General features: G+C 38.4%; 3 protein-coding genes across 3 annotated transcripts; all 3 read right to left on the bottom strand.

The window, feature by feature from the left end:
• Positions 1–4,329: 4,329 nt before the first annotated feature.
• Positions 4,330–5,755, bottom strand: LOC113675420 (uncharacterized). The gene is made up of 2 exons (XM_027191989.2): positions 5,647–5,755; positions 4,330–5,519 (listed from the first exon to the last, which is right to left on the bottom strand). The coding sequence occupies exon 2, from the start codon at positions 5,507–5,509 to the stop codon at positions 4,871–4,873; it is 639 nt and encodes a 212-aa protein (XP_027047790.2). The 5' UTR covers positions 5,510–5,519; positions 5,647–5,755; the 3' UTR covers positions 4,330–4,870.
• A 1,034-nt stretch (positions 5,756–6,789) lies between these two features.
• On the bottom strand, positions 6,790–9,915 carry LOC113675417 (uncharacterized). Its single transcript, XM_089213745.1, has 3 exons — positions 9,558–9,915; positions 8,479–8,823; positions 6,790–8,125 (listed from the first exon to the last, which is right to left on the bottom strand). The coding sequence occupies exons 1-3, from the start codon at positions 9,897–9,899 to the stop codon at positions 7,649–7,651; spliced, it is 1,164 nt and encodes a 387-aa protein (XP_089069871.1). The 5' UTR covers positions 9,900–9,915; the 3' UTR covers positions 6,790–7,648.
• A 4,695-nt stretch (positions 9,916–14,610) lies between these two features.
• On the bottom strand, positions 14,611–17,952 carry LOC149041856 (uncharacterized). The gene is made up of 3 exons (XM_089214011.1): positions 17,573–17,952; positions 16,576–16,920; positions 14,611–16,395 (listed from the first exon to the last, which is right to left on the bottom strand). Exons 1-3 carry the CDS (start codon positions 17,912–17,914, stop codon positions 15,919–15,921), a joined length of 1,164 nt encoding a protein of 387 aa, XP_089070137.1. The 5' UTR covers positions 17,915–17,952; the 3' UTR covers positions 14,611–15,918.
• Positions 17,953–19,343: the final 1,391 nt, after the last annotated feature.

The following is a 19,343-nucleotide window of genomic DNA, read 5'->3' as shown; positions in this document are numbered from 1 at the left end:
CTCGTGCAATTGAATTTGATTTTATAAATTTACTAGCTATGTTATAACACGCGTTAGCTACCACATAGAACCCTGCAAATTATTTTAAAACTGTAACCACATTCTTATTCAACGCCCTGGCTACAAGAATGACTCCTGGGAAATTAAGAGATGTGACCAGCCTATCGAATCATTCGAAAAGCGCCATTACATCGCCGACCACCATTTAAGTGGAATCTTTCTGTCAGATAGTTGTTGAACTTAGGTTGATGGCTGGGGGCCTTAAAAAGCCATTACCATCCAAAAGTTTCGATGGGGAAGAACTTTTTTCAAAGATATCTTACAGCCCGCTATTTGTATGCTCGAACCGATTGTACACTATAAAGCTAAGCTAACCACCAGTTGCCTGAATTGCCTTGTAATGACGTAGTAAAGACTAGTTTCTACGAAGGAATCGAAATACCTAAGTGTGTCCAAGTGCCATTCAACATCGACAGAAGGTAAACTACGACTTATATTCGCAGATCAGATTTTAGAGCAAGCTTCTAGTATCAAACTTTTAGGAAGTTTAATTGATATTCCCTTATCATGGCGTGATCGTATCGATTACGTCACAGGCGGCCCAAGCTCACGTCTCGAGAAAAAGCTAACGATTAATTCATGAACGCGTCACGCGTTGTGTGACTCGGTTGAAAATTTGAACACGTTATAAGGAATAGTATGGGGAACGAAATATGATCGATTTAAAACAATAAATATTTCGAAAAATCAATATCTTACAAGTAAAATCAATAAAACATGCTTACATCTCGAGAGTTCGTTGTAGTTTCTGGCGATTTCTACCGTTTTAAGCTTGCTTTACCATCACTGTTATTTTGAAATGAATAACACTGATGATAAAGCAAGCTTAAAACGGCAGAAATCGCCAGAAACTACAACGGATACACAGGGTATGAGTAAGTTTTATGGATTTTACTTGTAAAATATAAGAGGCCCTAAGGGGGGGGGGGGGGGGTTCCGGGATACGGTATAAATTAAAAAGTCTGCGGGATACTTTAGGAAAAAAGGAACAGAATACGGGTTATTTGAAATAGAGATTTCGGGATATCGTACTCGGGAATTATAAGGATACAAACCAAAGGAATTAATGGGAAACGGGATAATTGGGCCAAAAATTAATAGGATATGGGATACTCTCCCACTACGCTTACTACCATTCCTCTTACAGAGAAAAAATCAAAATTATTCGACTACAATTAGCTGGCAAAATGAAATTTGATTGGTGGAATACATTTCAAGCACGTGAAAATTGCCTTATGTTCACGCAGTGCGATGATTGGGTATGTTCTGATTGAACTTTGGACGTTTTTTTCGTGGTAAGTGATGGAATACAAGTTGTTTGGTGTGTGGGGTGTGAGTAAGCTGTTTTGGAGTTCTGTATGCCACGACGGTTGATTGACAAATGATCCAGAGGTACCTAAGGCACCTCTCCTTTTATAGCGCGCCTTCGTGTTTAACTTAAAAATGAGACAAAAAGTTAAATGCGAACCTTTCATATCCCGATAATCTCGACCTTAATTGACGAGACTCTCGCAAAGGCCACAAACCGTTACGCTTATCAGAAGAGCCCAAAATTCTTTGTGCACAGCTCCTGATTTCATGACATCATTTGAAAGAAAATAATACCCATACGCTGTGATTGGTGCAAGATATCCAAATGCTGTGATATGATTGGTGGGAGATGTGTACCCTGATGCGGCGACCTGATTGGTGCAACCAAAGTACTACCCTACACGCTCACATAATTTTTTTTTTTTTTTTTTACATAAATAAAAATTAACTCAAAAAAAGCTAACTGCTATTGAAAACATACTTTGATTGGCACGACTTTGTGCCCTCTGGTAAATTTAAGGTTGAAAATTGAGAGAGATGTTCGTGATAAGGAATCCATCAATCAATAACTTTGTAATTTTCATTGCGAAAAAGAAACTGAAATTAATGGTAATTAAGAAAAAAATAATTGGTGCGATGAAAGAAAGGCGTTCCCGAATCTAACACCTTTTAACCTTATTTGCCCTTGTTTATTCCGTTATTGCTTAGAAACTGGAGTAAAACAAGACACAGAGCGAAAAGTCCACAGGCAAACCAAACTCAATATACGAGAAACAGTCCGATCTTCAAGTTATTACATAACAGTAAGAACATCAGCCAGATTGTATTTAAACATCCCTTGACTCGCTCCAATATTGAGTTTTATTGTCTTCGGTGTGGTTTTTGGGTTGATTTCAAGCAATAGAAGGAGACTTAAGTTCGTATGCTTTTACCTCTTCATACTTTTTACTCATTCAAATTTCTTAATTTCAATTGTTAGGTAAGAACAAACATTACAGCACAGTACGCTAGTGCGTATTCAGAGCATGGGCTACCTGTGGTGCGTCACAGTTTGTTTAGGAGACCGACATGAAATCGTCGAACGGGCAGACAAGGTTGTTTGTCATCTAATATTTTTGTCGCATTTTTGTCTAGAAACGAAAATAACGGCAATTAGGCAAATCTTTTCCTGTTTGTAATGGCACTGTGCAATGCGATGCGCCCCTTAAAGTAGAGAAAAAAATCGAAATAAAAGGGAAATGTTCTTTAGTCGACACCTTTTTTCAAATAGTTGATGTTCTCTAATCTTTGCTTCAGCTCATTTTTTACTTCAGTAGTCCTTATTTTTTAATTACTATTTCAGTATTTCGCCAAATGACTGAATTGAATGATAATAACAGGAGACAAAGAAAAGAAAAATATTTTTTTCCTATGACTGTCTGAAGCTGACGCCGACATCGTTAATTAGGCGGTTAAGCGAGTGTCCCACCACATCTTCATATGGTTATTATGTAACTATTCCATACTCAGTTTGTCACAAATATGAAAGGCCGTCAAGAACTTCCTTCCATGCTTGAGTTATGCCAAACTTTCAAGAAGAGTAGAGAGGCCATGTGGGGTTTAACTGATCGTTCAGAACCATGCTACGACCTAAAGCAGACGAATTCCCCAACACAGGTTCGTTTCTCGCGATATCATTGTCGTAATAATATTCTAGGAACGGCGCAAATTTCCTTTCCATGCAAGGATCAAATGCTTAACAGACCAACGTCTCCTGAAATGACTTCAAAACCTAAAGAAGAAAAAAGAATTTATAGAAACGTGGTGCCCAAGAAAGGCTAAGGAACACGGAGGTTTCCTTCTCACACTATCAAGCGCGAGTCTATCTACATATGAAGCAGGCAGATATCTCGGAGCGTTATTCAAATCGCCAGTTAAGTCAAGTACCCAGCACAAGTTACTCCTCCAGGGACCAGTTTGATACGGGTGAGCTTAGGCAAGGCAGACGTCGAGTTGGAAAAGAGTATGTTTATGTGGAACAGAAAAAACGACAACACCAAGAAATGATCCCAACACCGAGAAAAGCGAAAGGGTCCCCCAGACAAACAAAGCTGACACCAATACAAGAGGGTGACAGAGAAGCAGCGGTAAGCCTTCCCCGGCAGTTAAAAACGCTGAACGAAGATCAGTGTCCAGTTGTGCGGCCGGTAATGGTACGTCGACATGGGAAACAAGAGGCACATGTAGAGAGAAACTCGCATCCCAAACGAAGGAATGGCATCAGCGAAGGAACTGATGCGGCTCGAAAAGATAGGACATTTGCTCGAGTTTTGAGAAAACGTTTTCGATTGTTATCAGTTCAAACAAAACCGTCGAGGAGTAAGGAATCGAGGCTGATCGTTAAGTTTCATATTGTCACTAAACAGCAGGCTCTTCAAACTGATCTACTGATTGGCTTGTATCAGTAACTCAGTAAATCATACTTATATCGACGCACGACTTCCAGAAGTTCCAATACTTTTTCGACTTTCTTCACCCCCATGTTATTTGTGTAAACTTGTTCGAAATCTTTTCCCGAAGTGACACTTTGATTTTTATGCGCGGAAAGAAATCGCCTTTAAATCATTTAAGTGTGCGTGACCCATAGCTGACCTATCTTTGGGGCATCGTCTACTTTGCATGTAAAATCTCTTGAAGATTTTCTAATATAAATATTTGTAAATAAGTTACAGTTCACATGGGTGTCTACTCTCAAATAATTTTTTTTTCAGACTGTGTATTAAAGGTTTCTCAATTCACTGTCGAAAGTTCATCTGGATTGATTTTCCCCGTTCTGTGATTGGGCGCTTGACTATCTCGACCAATCAGATAAAAAGTCTGCCTATTCTTACCTTTGGTTCCTTGCGATAAGGTTCATGACACTGCCTGAAACTGAGCATGTCACAAGTCTACTTTCCCTGACTATTTCTGGGCAATCAGTACAATCAAAATTACTGTTTTACTAGAAATTGAACGCATTTTTCTAATACATGATTGTTACAAGTTAATAAAGGGAAAGAAATACACTTGGATGCAAAAATTTTACTGAAAAAATAAAAAGAGAAGTCAACGATGAACTCTCCCTAGCAACAGCGAAAACATTTCCATCACGGGACATCACGTGATGCTTGTAAAAGCGATTGATCAGGGAAAGCTCATGGACGGAGAAAATTGAAGTTGTAGACTCTCCTTATGCCACCATCCCCCCACTCTGAATTCTTCGTACGTGCATTTTATCTAGTAGTAACCAAAACATCCAAATTATTCGAGCCTGGCCCTCTTAATGTAACACAGTATAAAGGTGAGCCGCGTGAAAAAGAGCAGGCGTCGCGTGACAAACCAAGTGACATATAACGCAACACTGCTTTACATCATCTACAAGTATAAAGTTTTCTCATCAAAGTTATAACGTTTCAAGGGTAACAAAGTGATTTGTACACCAAAATATCATTTTGAAAGTACTAACTTTGCCGTATTCTGATCACTCTCTTGTAAACGCAAGACCCAGCGAGGAAGTCATCATAAAATAGAAATTAAAACAAGCAGAGCCGAGGAAAAGAATTAGCATGCATCGTGATGTCTTCCTTGCACAGATCATCGCCTGCTCAGCTTTGCGATTAAAGGCTTGGAATTTTACTTTTCCTTCCGATACATGAACGAACCCAATTCCAGCCTGGTAATTCTGTAGAGCCATTCCTTGCAATTCTGTGACTGTCACTTCGTAAAGCGCGTTTAACTTCTGTTGCCCGTCGAGAACAGGTTGTGTCAAGACAATCCGAAGCGATTTTCTGTTGACAATCTCGTGCTGGCAGAAGATTCCAATGAAAATTGCGCAAACAAAGAAACAATAAAATGGTGCACCCTTGTAATAACCTCCTTTGTCGGCCAATGCACCAAGCCAAGACGCCCAAAACATCGCCCACGTTAACCACAGAAAGCATACGCAGTCGATGTAAGTCGGTAGCTGTCGTCGAAAGTACGGTCGGCTCTGCGTAATGAAGTGATTTGAATAAGCATACATTGTATTTCGAACTCTGACAGCCCGACCAACATCTTCTACTGCTATTCGAGTGTGTTGAATTCCCCTTGCTTCAGTAATTAAGCGATCGTTTTCCGACATCTCGAGCAATCTAATGGCGAAAAATACGAAAAAATACGATCTGTCAGTGTCACCCACAATGTGATGATTATATTTTATGATCCGAAACTGAAACACCAGTTCAAATACATTTTACCATAAATATCGGTCACCCCTACCTGAAGATCGGAACCTCGAGTAAAGATGAATTAGAATACCCAATATTTCGCGGCTCCTGAAAGTTGGTAGTTTTCGCGGAAAGGAAGTACTTTTTTTAATCTAATATTTAGTTCTCAGGGCTCTCTCGGCTCGTCACGCAAGCATTATTCACGTAGGAGATTACTGTTAAGTGAACGCCAGAATAAACAGTTTTCTGACCCTTTTCGACAAGTGTACCAGTGTGATCGTCAAAGCGACTTGTTTTTCAGCTGGTGATCATTGCCAATCACATAATCAATAAAGGAGAATCCAGTTGACATGATTTTCATTTACGAAGATTTCAATTTCGCTGATCTACGAGCTGGTAGAGGCAATTGTTTTTGCAATTTTTCCGGAATGCTCTTACCAAAAATGGTTGCATTTGGTCACCTTCCCGTCGTGCCTTTATGAAATATAGTTCAGGCAGGCAACGCCGAGAATCGAAAACGTCAGTAAAAAAAAGGAATTTTCCGTAGAAATTTAGCGAATGGGTTGATATGATAACCGTCTCCAACGGAACCAGACCCCAACTTCAGCATAAGATATATGCAGACAGCGTTTGGTTCCAGATAAAAATGGAAATAATTCGCCATCGATCAGGGCTCTCGATCTCGAACCACGCTAATTTTGGTGATTTTAGGATTTTAGTTTGCAGAGGACGACTAAGAATGCACAATCAAACCTGCATTGAGCGGTCACCCATGGAGAATGGCGGAATGACCGCTTACTACAGGTTGACGCTAAATACAGGTTCCACAGAATAGGGGTATTGCAAATAACGGTAAAAAAACACTGATTTATGCCAAAATATACCACTCGACGTACAAAAACACGCTCAAAAATACTGCTAGCGTAGATTTCGGGAGATAAACATGGATTAAATATACTTCGGAAAGCTTGTTTTTAGTTTTATTTGAGTGGTTCCGCCAGAACTGACCGTTCAATAGAGGTCCAAGACAATACAAACAGACCGTGGAGACTCAGCAGAGGATAAGCACGACCGCTCAATAGAGGTGACTGATGAACATTACGTTGTTTAAGGGGAGATAATTTCGCCAAGAGCCCGCATAAATTACAGAGTGACTGCTTAATACGGTGTCGCTCAAAACAGGTTCGACTGTCCGTAATTTTTCCGTGTATTTATTTGCTACACTACTATGAAAATTAACAGGGAAGTATAATAAGCTAAATTAAACACGAAAATCTACAAGGCGAGGAAACCTGAATGAAACCTCGAGGCTTGTAAAATTTACAATTTTTTTAAAACGCACGCGATGAACAGTTAATTTACTTTTCAAATCCTTTGAAAATTGATAAAGGTAGGTAAGCCAACGTATTCGTCCTTTTCCATTAAACTAAAAAAGATTAGAAATACTGCATCAGGTTAACGTATTTAAACTACCATCCATTAAAACTGAAATGGATTTAAAATAAAGCATATTTATTGGAACAGTATTGGACGTGGTTGTCGCAGTAAAATTTACCTGATCCCACCAAAGAAAAATCATCCTCCTCATTGGTAGTTAATTCGCTGTAAACTTTCTAGAATCTTCCCTTTATACTCTGTTGGTAACGACTGATCCCCTCTGAGAATGTTCAGCCCCCTTCCCCCCTTCGATGATAGATGACGACTGGTTTCTTAATATAAGTCTTTGCAGCCTGGCCTCTTACATTAATGCCGTAAGATAAATAATGGTATATCCAGGATCGATAAATTGTCAGATGAATTTTGGAACACCTACGTAATTTTTGTCTCACTTGTTTGCTTATATTGCTAGAAAGTTTACCTTGAAAAATTGTGGTAGTGTAACTATCTTACTACATTTAATCAACGGATTTAATCTTTCCTACGTGAATTCCACATTAAAAACTAGCAAAATGACCCCAGTCGGATAGTCCATTAGTGTCACGCTCACTCTTATTAATTCTCAAATACCAACAGAATTATCACCATCTATAAAACTGTGTTTTTTAGTCAGCGTACTATTTGCCTCCGATCCAGAACTGAGTCGTATCACCCGAGTTTGAGGTGCAACGGAATTTGGGATTTGTAGAACTGTACATTCCAAAGTTGTCCTCGTCATTTATGGCCGACTTGCTTGCGTCGAAATCGCAGGACCGATGGGTAAAATAAGAGTCGACATACAGAGAGTAAATGCCTTTTTTATACGCTGTGAATGCAGTGCAATTCACACACTCGTTTCCCCGGATGTTGACATATTCGTAAGGTCGACAGGTGTCTACCACCGTGTGTACGTCTTTAATGATGTCAAAGTCTTCAAGCGAGGCTCTCAGGTAATCTGTGTATACGGTACCATCTGTGTTGTATCGGCAAGTAGCTCTCCAGTGAGTCGAGTGATCTCTGAGCCAAAGGAGGTAGGGTCGTTTGATGAGGTAAGCCTGCCAATTTGGGGCATCACCGCTGATGGCTTGGTAGTCGTCGTAAAACACGATGTCCTCCTGCAGAGGAAGTAGAATTGGTGATGCGCTTTCGTCCTACGCTCACTTTCTAGATATTTATAGAAGATTAAGGAGAAAGTAAATACCTGAAAACGATCTTTGTTGGATAAACTAAAGGACTCAATCAAGTTCCAAGCGAACCCAGGCTCTGAGTCAAAATCACAGAACACCTGGAAGGTTTGATTATTGTCATCGTCAACTGTGTACGATCGTTTTCAAAACTGTCGCTTATGAAACAAAACTCATGGAAGCAACATGAGACTGAATGTATTTCACATTTTTCCGCTGAATGCGCTTTCGTCCTACGCTCATGTATTAGATATTTGTAGAGGATTTAAAGAGAAAGCAAATACCTGAAAACGATCTTTGTTGGATAAGCTAAACGACTCAATCAGGTTCCAAGCGAACCCAGGCTCTGAATCCAAATCACAGAACACCTGGAAGGTTTGATTATTGTCATTGTTAACTGTATACAATCCAGAGGCGGTGGACCCGGCTGCTTTGAAATCTTGACAGCTTCTTTTCTGCTGAATCTCGCAGTGTTTTCCAAAAAACGGTACAGGACAGGAACAATTGTACCGAACACTTGTGGGTTGACAGATCTCAGTACAGGTTCCTCTATTAAGACACGGATTGTTCTTACAGCAGCCATTGGTACACGTGAAGTCATCAGCACGAGGAACAATGTTGGTAGGAACCTAAAAATGTATATGGAAAAAATAACTACGCGTTTCTGATTGGCTGAAAAGGAGGGCATTCTCTTGTAACACGAGTGCAAAGTTAAAAAATGATCCACGCAGGTGAGAAGCTAAAGTATCTGCCAGGATTAATTCTGTGATTGAATTTTTCTTTCGTCCCTGAAGTTCTATAATTTTTTTTTAAGTTTTTAACTTCGATTCCATTAAAAGAGGAAATCTCTCTACCTTCAATACCCGAATAAAAAAGGAACTTGAAGTGCAAACTTCAAAATCCGTCTGATGATCGCGTAAGCGTGAAACTCACAGAAAAGTTGTCTCATTGATGTGTCCAACTTTCAGATATGTATATATATAAATATACACACACACACACGCACACACGCACACACACACACACAGTTTTTGCTTTTTCGTAATAATCAATTAAAATTTCCCAAAGTTTCAGGTGGCAGCAGTTACGTTAAGTTTAAAAGATAAAAGAAAACAATTTATTTTAAACACTTTTAGGAATAACATTACCATCCATTAGAAAGAAAAGTTTTGACGGGATGAAGAAGCATTTTACACTGCAGAATAGTGCCTTTAACTGAAATGATTCAGATTTGTGTAATCTATCGTCAGGTAGAAGCTTCCTCAATATCAAATTAAAAGAAAAGAATGAACTTTTATGCCAAGATAAGGACTGAAAACCATTCGCGTTCAAAAAAACCTTATTACATAATAAAGTTTGGTACTTCAGTGGAGTATTCTCTCCGCAGTACGTAGTAAACGCTTCCGTGGATGTTTTTCAGAGAGTTCTTGTTGGTAAAATGGCTGCCTTCGTTCAACACGCAGTATTTTTTGTCGTTCTTGACCTTGTAGTTTATCGACAGACATCGACAGTCATTGATACACCACAGATAGCACTGCTGTGGGTTTGAAGTCACAGAATTGTGGAAGACATGGCCGACAAGCTCTTTGTCATGATAGGCGTCTTGTTGCTCATCAAATGAGATCTTTTCACATTTTCCAGTGGAGCAGAAGCCCTTTACTTGAAAAGCTGAAATGAGTATACAAAAAAACTTTGCAACCATCATTCTTATCGTTTTCACACCCCGCCTGGGGAACGATGTTTCTCATAATGTCGTTCTTGAGCAGATTACTTAGTTAAAATATCACCCATCCCTATGTGTCAATCAACGTGCAAGAAACCAATCAAATGAGTCACAGAAAATAACTTCACAATACGAATATTCAAGGCTCGGAAAATTGACAAAAACAAGTGATAAAATGGATTTGTTTAATTATTGCGCACAAATAATAAGATGCAGATGTTCTGCTTAGTACCACCTCCCACGCATAAAGATATAACTTCAAATTTCTTCCTTCCAAAACTCCGAACGCGCTGTTTAAAACACATTGGAGATAACCTTGGCTAGTTTTTGCAGCAGATAGTGTTTATGCTCAATCTAACATGTTGAAGTGATCTGGCACGTTTCCACACCCAACTCGAGCAAAACATGTTTCTTGTGTGTCCTTCTTGAGCTGCTTATTTATTCAAGATATCGCCTTCTCTATTTGGCAGTCAAACGCTGGCGGACAAAACAGGAAGTGTTTTCAATTATTGATATCTTGACAATAGCCTTTACCGTGCAAGTTCATCAGATTCAATGTCAGTTAATTTGTGAGCAGAATTTAGCCGTTTCAAAAATAAATCTTCCATTAGAGCAAGAAAGCCACTCTTAATATCTACCAGCGGGAATATGTAGAACAATATCAAACCCCAGCTGAGGGAACGATGTTTCTCAGAATGTCGTCATAATATGGTTCATCCCTATGTATCAATCAACGTGTAAGAAACTAATTAAGTAAGCCACAGAAAATAACTTCACAATATAAATATTCAAGGCTCGGAAAACTAACAAAAACAAGTGATAAAATGGATGTCTCCAATTATGGCGCACAAATAACATGATGCAGATGTTTTATCTAACTGATTCAATGTCAGTTAATTGTGAGCAGAATTTAGCCGTTTCAAAAATAAATCTTTCATTAGAGCAAGCAAGCCACTCTTAATATCTACCAGCAGGACAATTATTGGCAAGAGGGACCCCCCACCGGGAACGAAAAGAAGTAAAGAACTAAATATGGTTGGTATTAGAAATATGAAGAGCCATGTGTTTTTCTATCTTTGCGATCAGATTATCTTACATTGTGTTAAAGATATACTTGAGGCAAAGCTAAATAGATTTTTACTGAAAAGTAACGTCAACTTATTTCATCTCAGTAAGGTGCTTTATCCAGTTAAAAAAAAAACCTGAATTTTTCAACGATTGATGTTCAATTACAGCTGCAAAATGACAAAAAATGTTAATTACGATCAGCGGTACAGAAAAAACATTTCACAACTTATGGTTTGTAGACAACCAGTTATCCATTATTACTTTGTTTTGTAGAAAATTACTTTGTTTTATAGTGAATAGAGAAATATAAGATTCGATCGGTTCCCAGACTTGAAATTTTCACTCCGTGTTCGTGAAAAATATAGAAAATAATCCTCCCTGTGTTCAAGATAAAAACCAAGGAATAACTGATGATGTTTTACAGTTAGAATCCTCTTCCACAATGTCTCCTCACTGTGGCAGTCTCCTCTCCATGGTAATAGGCCTATTGCAAATGATAATCGCAATGGATTATATTATCAGTTTGTCAAACTAAGTACATAAAAACTGTCTGAGGGCTGCAAATGTTTGATTTTAATTTTAATTTTTGCACTAAACAAACAAAAAGTTCCCAGTTTCATTCAAATAGCAGCAGCTTTTTCACATTTGGCCATATATAACTCGATTTTCCGGTTCGGAAACTTCGTCAAACTCACATTTGACAGTAGTTATTTAAGTTCAAAGCACGTTCTATTTGGCTGTAGTAAACAACCCTTAGTGTCCTTATTCGCCATATCCCAGAAAATCTTCCGATTTTGCAGTCAAATGGCAACAAATGGAGTAGCGACGCATATAATATGCGACAGATAAAATAGCCTTCAATCTTCATTCCCCTTGCTGCCAACTTCATGTTTGTTTGATTTATTATCACAAGTAAAGGAAAACTTAACATAACTTTATATTGATGAAGGTAATGTCTCAGATAACTAAGTCAAAAAGATGCTCTTCCATTAACACTGTTTCAGTCAATGCCGAACGACGAAATTATACAGGCAACACGTATATATTTAACACTGATATCATGAAGAAGGCCGAGAAAGCTTCATGTTGTACTAGCTAAATAAAGATTAAACTCAATTTCAGAACATGATTAGTTCGGTGGCACTCGTTGAGTTTAACTTTGACGGTTTATAATAGTATTTCCCCTTTAAGCTGCAAGATCTTAAAGCAAGATCTTAAAAGGGTTGCCTGTTGTGGCATAAACAGGCAAGTTTGGTCTACAGTTCTCACAGAAGACAGAAGGTCTTCAGTACGATTAACTCTACTGAAACCAGCAAATTAAAACAAATGTTTCTATTTTTGGTTCAGTTTGCTAAAAAAACCAAGCTGATAGTAGTTGATTACTATATAGTTACATCCATCAGAGTGCTCGCCGCACGTATATGGCCTCGACCGCATAGCTATCTTCAGAGACAACAGTGCACTCTCCGTGGTTGATTCAATCTTTCATGATTTTAAAAGAATACCTGAGAAAGGTGAAGATAGTGTTGTACACCGCGGGAAACAGGAAGACGCCGAGCATGATGCGAGAGGTAAGTTTGGCCTTATCAGATCAACATCAGTATCTGGGCAACTGCCCACCTACCCCTCCCCTAATCGAACAACAGTCAATTGATTACAAGTTAGGGTTAATGTTGGGTTAGGGGAGGGGTAGGTGGGCAGTTGCCCAGATACTGATATTGATCCGCCTTATCCATGATAAAAAAAGCTGCAGGATGAAAAACTTGGAAGTAGACTCTCGCACTATTTGTCTTAAAGAAGCCAATTTTCATATCGTAATTGGAAAGAGCGATCATTTCGAGTTCTGCCACAGTCACCTCGTACAAAACGTTGAGCGTTTGCAGATCATTCTTCAACGGTTGTTTCTTGACAAGTGGAAGGGATTTTCTGTTGAAAATTTCGTTTTGCAAGTAGAATGCAATAAATGGGAAACCAAATATCAGGAAAAATACGGTGTAAGGACACGAACAAGCGCCACCAAAACTCCACACAGCAACAATAATTGAAAACCACAAAGGTACACCGCGGTAAATAGATAGGTCTGCTTAGGCATGAAGCTCCTGCTCTCTGTGGTGAAGATACATTCGTGAAACGATGCATAGAGGCGTGAGAAATATTCACTTTATGGCCAACACTGTCTATTCTGGTTTGGCTGTAGCGAAGAAGTTCAGCCGCAAATGACACAGACATTGTCGCACCGATAAGAAACGTCCCCGAGCCAAGAAAAATGCGTCGTGTAACGATTCCATCCGCAAACAGGAGCCGATTTAGTTTTCTTCTGTCTCGGCAGCGATGACAATTGATTGTTACTCGTCTAGCGAGCTATGCCTTAAGCGTCTTACTGCCCACAAAACTGAAGAATGTGAACAAATGATGACAAAATTTTAAGAAGACTTTGGAAGAATCACAATTTATCGTGAAGCAAAACAATGATTAGTTATCTCGGCCTTTCTGGGAAAATTGTAACTCGAGCCAACCAATCTCAGGGATTATTCAAACTATCATGGGAACCTGTGGGCTTACAGTTTCTCTGTTGGAATCGGATTCCAAAAAACGCATGGTATGATAACAGTGGAAAGGAATATGAATATCAGTTATTTGACATTTTTTCAGAGAGAAAGGTTACATTTAAAAACTTAGCATGGCGGCCGACTCGAAGATAACTAACCTAGTAAGCTCTCCATTCCCCTCAACACATACTCAGACTAAGGCAGCTCCCTATCTCCCCATCTTACCCCCTCCCCTCCCCCGCCACTCACTCGCACACTTAAAGGCTCATAATTTCGTAAGATTTAAACCCTCTCTTTCCAGATATATATCCATGCAAACCAGCCCTGCTTATTATTGCTTATTATCATATAATTTGTCGTAAGTCTAAGGGGTCAGCACTTGGGTGGGTTGTCACGCAATTTTCATTTTGGTTGATTTTAAGAAATAAAATTTAACCAATCCACTAAATTCTCTTTAACAAGAACTGAAATATATCTAATTGTTTTCGGATGTTACTGACAAATTCGCGTGCATCAAGTGCAAAAATAATTTATTCCAACCGTGCGTTCGGTCAAAACAACTGCGTACGATCAAAACAATGATATGCAATGATATCTTCACATCTTCAAGGCACAAAAAAGTTCCAAGTCCGGCTAAACAATTCAAGGAATTGTTCAGTCTGTGTCCGAATCCCTTTCGATGAAATGTAATCGTCGTTTCCGAGGTTTAACCATGTTTGTTTTTAATTTCGCAAAGTATCAAGCTGGGTCGGCTCGTAATTTTCGATTTCCTTGGCAATTCCCTTCTCTAAACACCACTTTTTCCAAACCGACAACCGAAAAGTAGTGCTTTTTACAGTATTTTCGTTGTTTGAGCTGTTTTTAAGCTGCGGTGGCGAAAGAAAACCTACTTAAAACGCCGGCCATTGTTTCGCTCGCAAGTTTTCAAATTTTCAAATTTTGTTGCGACATCCAAGGCTCGCATTTGATTGGCTATCTGTGAGTTTCTTTGATTATTGACCAATCAGAATGTCTGATTTGTTACTTTCTTTGCACTGAATTAACTCTCTTCTCCACTGAATTACCTGAAAACTACATTTATCTTAACCAATCAGAACTGAGTTATTTTTCAAAGTATATTATTAGATACAAAACAACACTAGCCCTCCATTAAAAAAGCAAATTTAAAGCTTAATTACGCGGGTAGTAAGACTGTTAACCTTACAGAGAAAATCTAGAACTATTACATCAATGATAGGACCTTTAAATAAGCAGATAATATATATACATTAAATTATTGATGTTAACGGCTGTGGAAAGTGTGGTTAAATAACGCTACTTAATGCGTTCATTTGTTTTGAAGATTGATAAGGGTAGGTAAGCCAACGAATTCGTCCTCTTCCATTAAAACTCGAAAAAGTTGATTTGAAATATTTTTCATAAATACATACAGTACTTTGATACTTTTCGTAGTTCTTGAGGGATGTTGTGTCATATTTTAGTCCCTAGTCCTGAAAACCACTTAATTTGTTAGTTAGATCTTGAATGTTTTACATAATAATTGCCGGCTGAAGAAAATCTTGTATGATAATTATATATCTCATTTCTAAAGATTAGAAATATTGCATTGGGTTAACATACTAAATATTGCATACATTAGAACTGAAACAGGAGCTGAAATGGATTTAAAATAAAACATATTTACTGGAACAGTATTGGACGAGACAAAAAGAGGACTGGACCTTTAAGGTGCGAAGTATTTGAAACGAAGGGCAGGCTTTCATAAAACCACAGTACTTAATTGGGGATAGGTCATTTTCTATTGCTGGAGGGGGGGGGGGGGGGGAATGGGAGGCGTGGGAAGATTTTGGTTGTGTCACGGTAAAATTTACCTGATCCCACCAAAAAGAAATCCTATCATCCACCTCATTGGTCCTCACTTGGTTGTAAATTTTCTAGAGTCCCCCTCTTTATATTCTGTTGGTAACGAATGACCCGCCCCTGAGATGTTCAGCCCCCCTCCCCCTTCGATGATAGATTATGACTGCTTCCTTAAGATAAGTCTTTGCAGCTTGGCCCCATAATTAATGCCGTAAGATAAATAATGGTATATCAAGGATCGATAAATTGTCCGATGAATTTTGGAACACCTACGTAATTTTTTTCTCACTTGTTTGCTAATATTGCTAGAAAGTTTATCTTGAAAAAATGTGTTAGTGTAACTATCTTATTACATTCAATCAACAGATCTAATCTTTCCTACGTGAGTTCCACATTAAAAACTAGCAAAATGACACCAGCTTTGTCAGATAGTCCATTAGTTTCATGCCCAGTCTTATTAATTGTCAAATACCAACTGATAAATCACCATTGGATCTACAAAACTGTGTTGTTTAGTCAGCGAACTATTTGCCTCCGATCCAGAACTGAGTCGTATCACTCGAGTCTGAGGTACAACGGAATTTGGGATTTGTAGAATGGTAGTTTCCAAAGTTGTCCTCGCTATGTACGGCCGTCTTGCTTGCGTCGAGATTGCAGGACAAACTGATATGATAAGAGTCGACATGCAGAGGGTATCTGCCTTTTTCATACGCTGTGAGTGCAGTGCAATTCACACACTCATTTCCCCGGATGTTGACGTATTCGTAAGGTCGACAGGTGTCCACCGCGGTAGGTACGTCTGTAATGATGTCAAAGTCTTCAAGCGAGGCTCTTAGGTAATCTGTGTATACAGTGCCATCCGTGTTGTATCGGCAAGTAGCTCTCCAGTGAGTCGAGTGATCTCTGAGCCAAAGGAGGTAGGGTCGTTTAATGAGGTAGGCCTGCCAATTTGGGGCATCACCGCTGATGGCTTGGTAGTCATCGTAAAACACGATGTCCTTCTGTAAAGGAAGTAGAATTGATGAGGAAGTTATGATCATTGTCAAAACTGTCGCTTATGAAAACAAAACTCATGGAAGCAACATGAGATTGAATGTATTTCACATTTTTCCACTGAGGAAGCTTTCGTTCTACGCTCTTCTAATGTATATTTATAAAAGATTTAAAGAGAAAGAAAATACCTGAAAACGATCTTTGTTGGATAAACTAAAGGACTCAATCAGGTTCCAAGTGAACCCAGGCTCTGAGTCAAAATCACAGAACACCTGGAAGGTTTGATTATTGTCATCGTTAACTATGTACAATCCAGAGGCGGTGGACCCGGCTGCTTTGTAATCCTGACAGCTTCTTTTCTGCTGAATCTCGCAACGTTTTCCAACAAACGGTACAGGACAGGAACAGTTGTGCCGAACACTTGTGGGTTGACAGATCTCAGTACAGGTTCCTCTATTAAGACACGGATTGTTCTTGCAGCAGCCATCGGTACACGTGAAGTCATCAGCACAAGGAACAATGTTGGTGGGAGCCTAAAAATGTGTATAATAAAAAATTAGGCGGTTCAGAGTGGCTGAAAACGAGTGCATTCTCTTGTAAGACGGGTGTAAAGTTAAAAATGATCCTCGCAAGTTAGAAGCTAATGTAATTGTTAGGATTCATTTTTTGATTGAATTTTTCTTTCGTCTCTTAAATTATATGAAATTTTTTGAAGTTTTTAACTTCGATTCCATTTTCATATTCCATTATTCATGAGAATTTAAAGGAGGAAATCTTTCTACCTTCATGACCCGAATAAAAGAGGAACTTGAAATGCACACTTCGAAAAATATATATTTCTTTTAGTTCAATTTTCTAGTTTTTGGTTTTTCCCAATAATCAACTGAAATTTTTCAAATTTTCAGTTGGCAGCAGTTACGCTAATTTTAAAAGAAAACAATTAATCTTTAACACTTTTAGAGATAACCTTACCATCCATTAGAAGGAAAAGTTTTGACGGGGTTTAGAGGCATATTACATTGCAAGCGAATGCCTTTAATTGACATGATTCAGATTGTATAGTCTATCGTCAGGTAGAAGCTTTCTCGATATCAAATTAAGAAAAAAAGAATGAGCCGTTATGCCAAGATGAAGACTGAAACCATTTGCGTTCAAAACACCTTATTACATAGTAAAGTTTGGTACCTCAGTGGAGTATTCTCTCCGCAGTACATAGTAAACGCTTCCGTGGATGTTTTTCAGAGAGTTCTTTTCGGTAAAATGGCTGCCTTCGTTCAACTGGCAGTATTCGATGTTGTTCTTGACCTTGTAGTTTATCGACAGACATCGACAGTCGTTGATACACCACAGATAGCACTGTTGTGGGTTTGAAGCCACAGAATTGTAGAAGACATGGCCGACAAGCTCTTTGTCATGATAGGCGTCTTGTTGCTCATCAAAAGATATCTTTTCGCATTTTCCAGTGGAGCAGTAGCCCTTTACTTGAAAAGCTGAAATGAGTATACAAAAAAACTTTGCAACCATCATTCTGATCGTTTTCACCCCCCAGCTGGAGAAACGATGTTTCTCATAATGTCGTTCTTGAGCAGATTACTTAGTTAAGATATCGCCCATCTCTATGTGTCAATCAACGTGTAAGAAACCAATCAAATGAGTCACATAAAATAACTTCACAATATGAATATTGAAGGGCGAGAAAGGATGTGCTTGTTGTTTTCCAATTATGGCGCACAAATAACATGATGCAGATGTTCTACTTAAGATTACCTCTCACGCATAACGATATAACTTCAAATCTCTTCCTTCAAAAGCTGCAAACGTGTTGTTTAAAACACATATGGGATAACCTTGGCCAGTTTTTCTGGGTTTTTGCAGATAGTGTTTATGCTTAAATCTAACACATTGAGATGATCTAGCACGTTTCAAGACCCAACTCGAACAAAACATGTTTGCCATGATATCGTTCTTAGGCTGATTATTTATTCAAGATATCGCCTTTCTCTATTTGGTAGTCAGATGCTGAAGGACAAAACAGGAAATATTTTTTAAACATTGATATATATATCTTGACAATAGTCTTTACCGTGCAAGTTCATTAGATTTATTGTCATTTAATTTGTGAGGGAGAATTTAGCAGTTTAAGCGACAAATCTTCCATTAGAGAAAGCGACCTACTCTTAATATCTACCAGCTGGAATATGTAGAACGATATCAAAGATTCTGAAATAATTTCCTCATTTATATCAGAGATTAAAAGTCGTTCAGTGCAAGATAACTATTGGCAAGAGACCCCCCTGGAGAACGAAAAGAAGTAAAGAACTAAACATGGTTGATATGAAAAATCTGAAGAGCCATGTGTTTTTCCATCTTTGTGATCAGATTATCTTACATTGTGTTAAAGACATTCTTGCGGCAAGGTTTATAGATTTTTACTGAAAAGTAACGTTAACTTATTTCATCTCAGTAAGGTACATAACTACAAACAAGCTTAAATGTTTCAACGATTGATATCCGATTACAGCCGCCAAATGACAAAAAATGTTAATGACGATCAGCGGTACAGAAAAAAAATTCAACGACTTTGTTTTGTGGCAAATCACTTTGTTTTATAGTGAATAGAGAAATATAAGATTCGATCGGTTCCTAGATTTTAAATTTTCCCATAGTGTTCGTGAAAAATATAGAAAATGTTTCTTGTATTCAAGCCAAAGAACCAAGAAATAATTGATGATGTTTACAGTTACTATTCTCTCCGACAATGTCTCCTCACTGTGGCAGTCCCCTCTCCATGGTAATAGGTCTATTGCAAATAATAATCGGAATGGATTATATTATCAGTTTGTCATACTAAGTACATAAAAACTGCCTGGAGGATGCAAAAATTTAAATTTTTTATTTAATTTTAGCACAAACCATACAAAAAGTTCTCAGCTTCATGTCGTGCTTGCGACATTAA

Source organism: Pocillopora damicornis, chromosome 8 (assembly GCF_964200805.1).
Source record: "Pocillopora damicornis chromosome 8, jaPocDami1.2, whole genome shotgun sequence".
Classification (NCBI taxonomy): domain Eukaryota; kingdom Metazoa; phylum Cnidaria; class Anthozoa; order Scleractinia; family Pocilloporidae; genus Pocillopora; species Pocillopora damicornis.
This window is presented reverse-complemented; position numbering and strand designations above follow the sequence as displayed.